The sequence below is a fragment of the Corapipo altera genome, unplaced genomic scaffold, assembly GCF_003945725.1.
Source record: "Corapipo altera isolate COAL_440 unplaced genomic scaffold, ASM394572v1 1, whole genome shotgun sequence".
NCBI lineage: Eukaryota > Metazoa > Chordata > Aves > Passeriformes > Pipridae > Corapipo > Corapipo altera.
Window position 1 is genome coordinate 41,752,013 of NW_020884873.1, and position 7,500 is coordinate 41,759,512.

At 36.7% G+C, this 7,500-nt stretch overlaps 1 protein-coding gene across 7 annotated transcripts in view; it reads left to right on the plus strand.

Moving 5' to 3' along the window:
• The window catches only part of FOXP2 (forkhead box P2), a 405,788-nt gene that overhangs the window by 215,876 nt on the left and 182,412 nt on the right, over nucleotides 1-7,500 (plus strand). For all 7 annotated transcript variants that reach the window (XM_027658815.1, XM_027658786.1, XM_027658843.1 and 4 more), the window contains one exon: nucleotides 4,175-4,352. In XM_027658815.1, coding sequence (XP_027514616.1) covers nucleotides 4,185-4,352 — 168 coding nt within the window. In that variant the 5' untranslated portion in view covers nucleotides 4,175-4,184. The remainder of the gene's footprint in view (nucleotides 1-4,174; nucleotides 4,353-7,500) is intronic.

Genomic DNA, 7,500 nt, shown 5'->3' on the forward strand with positions numbered 1-7,500 from the left:
CCCGCTCCCGCTCCCGCTCCCGCTCCCGCTCCCGCTCCCGCTCCCGCCGGGCGGCGGCGCGGGCTGGGCCCGGGGCGGGGGGGAGCGGGGCCCTGCGCATCGGGCCCGGGCCGCCTGCACGGCCTGGGCCTGGCAGGGCCTGGCAGGGCCCGGCAGAGCCCGCGAGCCTGGCGTGCCATACACCCTGTCATAAAGTGAGGAGGTCTAATTGGGCTACGGCGCCCTATCCTGCTATTTGTACAAATAAAAGACCCCGTCTTGATGCAAAATAAACACAAAAGCGCTGTTGTGACTATAACAGGGAGTCATATACTAATTTATATAATAAGTGGTTGTGCACGCTTTATTCAAGATTATGGCTGCAAGAAATGGCATGAATTGCTGGGTGTGTTTAATGCTGGATTATAGCAATTTGAAACATGTCAAACACATGGCTAATGCCTCATGCTTCACTCATTCTTGCGTAAACCTGCATAGCCACCATCCATTATACCCTTGGTAACAACACAATTCTGCAAGTAAATATTGTTACACTAAGTAACCTTTCAATTCAAGTTGTTTAGGAAGAGAAAATGCAATCTTGTGCAGTCAGTTCCAGTGTCAGTTTAATGTTTCAAAAGGGAAGTGGTGTAGAGAATAAGTATCTGTACAGTGACTTGCTGGCTTAAAACATACATGTGTGCACGTGCGCGCACACAAAAAATGTACAGTTCACTTCAGAAGAGAAAAGTAAAAATGTAGCTTCTAACTTCACAGGAGGAGTATTTTTTTTTCTTTTTTTTTTTTTGTATGGGTGGTAGCATGGTTACCCAGGCAGTATTAGGCATTCAACCTGCTGTGCAACCACTCACTAAAATAATCTACAATTTCACTCTCTCGTGCACAGAACAGCAAATATTTTCCCCATACTTTTGTTCAAAATACCAGGTAGCAGAGCTTATATCTCACCTTTGGCACCCAGAGTTACGGAATCACAGAAGTAGGTGCTGGTGAATGTGTCTGTGAATGTGGGTGCATGTGTGCCTGTGTAGGCACGCTCATGACTGACAGCAAGTGTGACAGCAAGAGAAAAAGAGAAGGATTAGAAAGTATAAATGTGTATAAATGTATGTAAACAGGGACCTATATATTTTTTCTTGTCCTGTTGGAATTCCTAAACTTTCAGCCTTAGTATCTGGTAGTCATCCTATTTCCTTTGTATTTATTTATGATTATTATGCTAACAATCTCCTCTACTGTTGTAAAAGCAAGAAAAAAAGTGCATTAGTTTGCTTAGTAAGATGTTGCAGGTTCAAATTGTTTTGCCACCAATAACTCAAATTACTGATACATAGAGTTCAGAAATTATCCTTGTTTAAGTCTTTTCTGAACTTCAGTTTCGAGAGTTTAGAGTTGATAGTACGTACACACACGAGTGCATAGATTCATGTATATACATATGTGTGTGTGTATGCAAGAGAAGAGAAAAGAAAAAGATTCTATTCTCTTACTTTCTCCAGCAGCTCTTTTTTAGTTGCTGGCAGGGGGAGGGGGGTCGGCTGTGCACAACCAACACAGAACATTACTCAAGCCAAAGTTTCTGTGTTGTTTTTGAAAATACCCTTTTACAACTAGAAAAACCCCCACACTTTATTTTTAACATAGAATTATAGGGATTCTTTTTTCTTCATATAAATACTTCAATATTTCTTCAACTTCATTTCGAAATAAATTACTCTTTCTAGTATTGTTACTCTATAGTTTCCTTCTGTCTGTACACAGCTCTTGGGTCAGATTTGTTGTTTTCTGTTGCCAGAATAGTTACTGGTCATGTTACATTAAAGCAGATTCTGCTGGCTCACAGACATTTTAACTTAAAATGCAGAGCCCGAACTACACTCTGGGGCTTTACAAGGATACAAAATCCACAAGACATAAAACCCTTTGGTTAATATGAACTGGAAAATGTTTAACCCTTCTCTGCTAATTGTAATGAAAGAGTCAGAAATTTATGAAATTTCTGGATGTTTTCTAGTGTTTTGATTATCTAACATTTAAACCCCTTTGCCCTTTTCATGCGCTTGGCTAAATGTACCACTGTTATTGTCTAATGTTCGAATTTGTAAGATGAACCTGTCTGTTGGTTAAACCTTTGTTTGACTAAAAGAGGATTAATGTTTGAGTTTCCCAAATTTCCAAATCCTTGTAACGATACAGTTGATGAAGTGTTTTAAATAAATTTCCACTCTGATATACATATCTTTTTATTGAAAGTAAATATTGTAAAAATCGGAAAGGGCTGTCTGCTTCCACAGTTGTGGCATACCCGCATTAGAATTTTCATATAACTACTAAGGGCAATCAGACCCTTTTCTCTGAATATTTTAAACATTGTACATGTAAAATTTATGCCTAATTTGAATACTTATTAGCTGCCTAATCTCAGAAAAGAGTATTAGCTTTGTTTTTGCCTTGTAAAATTCATCACTGCATGTATCATATTTTCCATTTCTATTATTTTTCTTCATTGATGTTCATAGGTGTTTAAGAAGGGCTGTTTGTTCATAAACACATCTGGTGCTGCTGTTGTTTACTGGGCTATAACAGCTGCCCTCCTTTATGTTAACTGTGTTTGTGTTTAGGATTTTTGTATCCTGTTTTTTTTCTGACCAGACCATCCTAAATAACTCATCTTTTGCTATTTTAACATTCTTCACACAATATATACTTTCACTTTATCTTGTAGGTGCTTGTTTGTGGTAACTCATACTGCATTTTAATTAATATCCCCTGCACATTGTCAAAGTTGTAATGATCCTTTTTTCTGTGTTCTTTTGTTTGTTTGTTTGTTTTTCTCCCAGCGAAAGGCAATTGCTCATACTTTGCAAGGGAACAAATAGCTAAGTAAAATAATTAGGCTAAGCAGCAAGCTTTGTTTCCTTTCCTAAGTTTGCCTACACATCCCTCTCCCTTCAGAGGTGTCTTTTAAAATCACAGCTCAGCCAGGTTGTTGTGAGGACTCTGTCAGTACATCAGGAGTGAGGATGAAGGAAAGTAAGGTCCATTCTGACCCTGTGAGAGCAGGAGAGGACTTCGGTGGCTCTGAGAAGAGACACTGACCTTTCCATATTACAGATACAAAATGCGCCTTGAAATTCTGGTTTGTAAGGGCACATTGGTTCTTTATTTACTGCAAAGATTTCAACTGATCTTGGCAGGACATCTCATTGCTATCCTGAAAGTACAGTATATTTATGCAGTGAAAATGATAAAACATTTATTACTGTAGAGAAGGTAATATGCATAATTTATGCTGTTTTTAGCACAATCATTAGTGATATTCTTGATAGATTTTATTTCCAGCTTTCATATCTAATACATGCCTGGAAAATTAATTTTATATCTTTCATTTATTTGCCTATGTTAAAATTGAGTTTTAAGTCATCTTCAAGTGAACAGTTTGATTGCTGCTCATGCATAAGCTTAATTACTTCCCAGGAAGGACAGTATTAAATGTTTTAAATGTCAGAAAAATAAATGAATATCAGCCGTTTGATTAAAAAAATAGGCAATATCTGACATGTTTGCAGCAGGAGCTTTTTCTTAAAATGCCTCCGAGGCAAAATTTTATTTAGTCACAAAAAAGGAGAAGCCCATTATACTATTTATCATTGGTTGATACCATATGATTTGTATCACCCTTACAAAATTTTAATTTTGTATGATTAGCTGTGCATCATTAAACAACAGCCTTGCATAAGATATGCTGTAAAATTCTGACAGAATCAAGATAGTGAATATTTTAAATAAGGCTGTATAGTCATCCATGGTTGTCAAAGCTAGATAATAGGAAATATAGAGCAGTGTGTGAAATCGTGCCTTCACTTAAACTGGTTTTATAGGTAGACTTTAAAATGTAGTCGTTCATAAATGCTATTGACCATGCTCCTTGCGTGGTGTGTTATTTTGGCCGTTAAAAGTAAGCACACAAAGCTTGCTTATAGAAACCATAATTCCGGTGATTAGTAGCTGCATGAAATCAGAGTTTGCATCACATTTCTTGGTAAACGGCTCCTTGAGGCTTTTTTCTTCTTCTAAAGATGCTGTCTGTATAATTGGCAGAGAGGGACATCTTGATAATGGAAGTGCGAAGGTGTAACGCGTGTGTTAATTGATACTTCTTAATCACTTTTAGGTATTAAGTCATGATGCAGGAATCTGCGACAGAGACAATAAGCAACAGTTCAATGAATCAAAATGGAATGAGCACTCTAAGCAGCCAATTAGATGCTGGCAGCAGAGATGGAAGATCAAGTGGTGACACGAGCACTGAAGTAAGCACAGTAGAACTGCTGCATCTGCAACAACAGCAGGTAAGTTTGTTTTGTTTCCTGTTTGTTTTTAAACAAATAAAAAGGCTGTTTTCAGAGGGGCAGCCTTTTGCACACCCTCGGTGTGTGCTGAATGTGAAGTGTTGTGGAACTGAAGAGTGTGGGGCATTATTTGTTGTTGTTTTAGTGCACGTTAATGTTGAAATGCAAGGGTCCCGTTCTCGTGGTGGCAACATATTGCTGATGTGGCTGCACGCCACCACACTCACCCGGTGATTAAAGTCCCGCAGTGTATTTATAAAAGTTGTGCTGAAGCCTTGCAGTGTATGTTTTCAGGAACTGTTAGTTTACTCTGTGATTCGGTAGCGCAGGACATGGTGCAGGGTTTTCCACCAGAGGGCCACATTACTTGAGACTTTGCCTCGTTTGCAATGAATTGAGCCAAAGTCAGAGCTGGGCAGTGAAGGGACCTTAGTGAAGGGAACAGTCACTTCTCACAGTGAAGATGCTTTGCTGTCGTAGGTGTAAATAAAAAATGCTGGTTAGTTCAGAAGCACCGAAATAAAAGAGAGAATGTGTTGCTGCCTATGTGTGTGTGTGTGTGTGTGAGTGTAACATGGATGTGTGATTTTGAAAATATGGGAAAAGAGAGAAGCAGCTTTTCTATAGGTATGTTTCCATTCTCAATTTTAAAACATTTTTTTTAAGTTTATCTGTTTGTGTTCTCAACAAGTTAATGGAGAACTGCTATGTTTAAAACTGTAAAATTAAATTGTCCTCTGGCTGCTGAGGCAATCTAATTATGAGATGCAATCCATTAATTTTTGTCACTGTAAGATTTCTGTTCCTTTTAAAACCTGTGCAAACATAACTCCTGCTTTGTGTGCCTAAGGAGTTGCCCCCCCATCAGGGGACCCAGACTGTACTAATGCAGTGAAGCCCAAACAGTTTGTTTTGTAAACAATTGGAATCTGATTCTGCAGAGTGCCCAATACCAGCTTCGAACTCCTGAAGTCTTTGGTTACTTGTCTTCTCATCTGCTGAGGCCACTCAGCACCTTGGGAGTTTAAAACCTTGATTTTAAATACTGAGGCTTTTCATTACAATGTCAGGTATTGCATTAATGGAAGGAGAGTTGTCTCCTGTAAGATAGAATATTATAAACCCTCTGTTTTATAGAAACATGTTTTAACATGATAGATAAATTACATGTGTACGGGCCTCTGAAATAACAGGTCATAATAGCTCTTAAAATTGAATCATTTTTAGTGCTGAATTAAGCAGTGTACACTAGCTACATTTATAGTTAAATATTTTAAATAGTGACAGAAAATGTGGAGAAATGAAATAGTTGTAGATTGAAATATGAGAGGTTGTTAAGGCTTAAATCTGTGCCTTGCTTCAGATTTGAGTGTATTCAGTTTTAACAATTGAGCACTTACAGTATTACAGTCTGAAGAAATACAGGTTTCAGTGTCTTCATTAAGTTCTTAGCAGGTTTGCACCCCTCTCTATACATACACTATTATCTATATATGTACTTTGTGTTTTTATACTATTTTCATAAATTGTATGCATATACATATAGATATAAAAATTTAATGCTGTTTTTGTTGAAAATCATACCATCGTCTTTATTCAGGTGTTCAGATTATAACAGCAGTTTAAAATTTTTATTGAGAAAGAGTGTATTTAATTGGTGAAAATTTTTAGAAAACTAAATTTAAGTGAAACACTTTAAAATACAAAAATACCAACAGACTAATGTACCACTTACATGTTTCTCAAAGTAGTAGTCCTAGGCATGTGTAGCCAATTTGTCCATACAGTCACAGATTCCAGTAGATAGCATTTGCAAAGACCACAGAGAATTACAACTGAAGATGAAAATATCCAGTTGAGTACTAATAACAGACAGGTTCTGAGGGGACAGGCTTAGAAGTGACAATCTTTTCTTCAAAACTGTGATTAGATCTTAAATAAGCAGACAGGCAAAGTAAAACCATGGGTACAGTTAATAGGACTCAAGAGGCATTTTATGGTGGGGTCTGCACTGTAGGATTTAAATACAACTTGAGTTAGGCGTATAAATCCTTCTATAAAATATGTTGATGTGAAACATAAATACTAGTAAACATGCAGTAGGATGTCCTTTAGATAACGGGCATAGCTTTGTGCTACTTTTGTTCTTCTTCCTCACTCTGTTTCTTTTTTTTTCCCCTGTTTTTGACCAGATGCCTTTTGAAATATGAATTAAGAGGAAAATGATGGCTGGTTTGATTATTGTCACAGTAGTACCTCTCTAGAATGTCATTTTTAATATGCGACTTGTCTAACAAACTTTGAGAAGTAGAAAAACAGAGCAAACCCCATTGTACCTGCAGTTATTATTCATAAGAATTGTTTATTGTTTAAGTATGTGCTAGGTATAATGTACTCATCTCATAGTTTAACGTTCTGATTTTGGCTTCCCTGAGTCATTTTATTGTGGGCCTTCAAATAAACAAATCAAGTTTGTTGTAGCTTTTTCTAAAGGAAGCAAGATAAATGATCACTGGTTTTAATCATTTCTTTCAACTTGGCAGCTACATAAAGTGTTGCTAATGCTTAAGAATAGGTATGTCAGATGAGTAAAATCACAGAATAAGTTTCCACTAAAATGGCACGAATATTTACCAGGGAAAGTTAATAATGAGCAGTTTTAGAATATATACAAAGAGCAACTGGGTAAGTTAAATTGTTAAGTTACATACGTGGTGTATTTATAGAAAGTAAATACACTAAGTTATACTTCATTAGGTTCTTATAAGCAATTATTTAGAGTTTAGACAGTTCTGTTATTTGCTTGATGAACTATGTTGTTGTAATCTTTATATAGAAATGGGAAGTTTGACTTAAATCAGGGAGTTATTTCTCATCCATGTATCAAGACAGAATGACAGTACTCTATAATATATTGTAATATATACTTGGTGATAAATGGATTGGGTGCTGTCACAAGTCATTAGGTCGGCTTTGAAGATGTATGACTAGAACGTAAGCAACTTTTTATCTTACTGTCGATATTTATGAATTTATAAATATTACTAAAGTGAATATAGATTTTTACTATTAAAATATGATGGAAACTGTAATCTGCTCAGATTTGTTTCTTCTGCTTTTTTTGTCTTACGGTGAATATTCTGTCTTG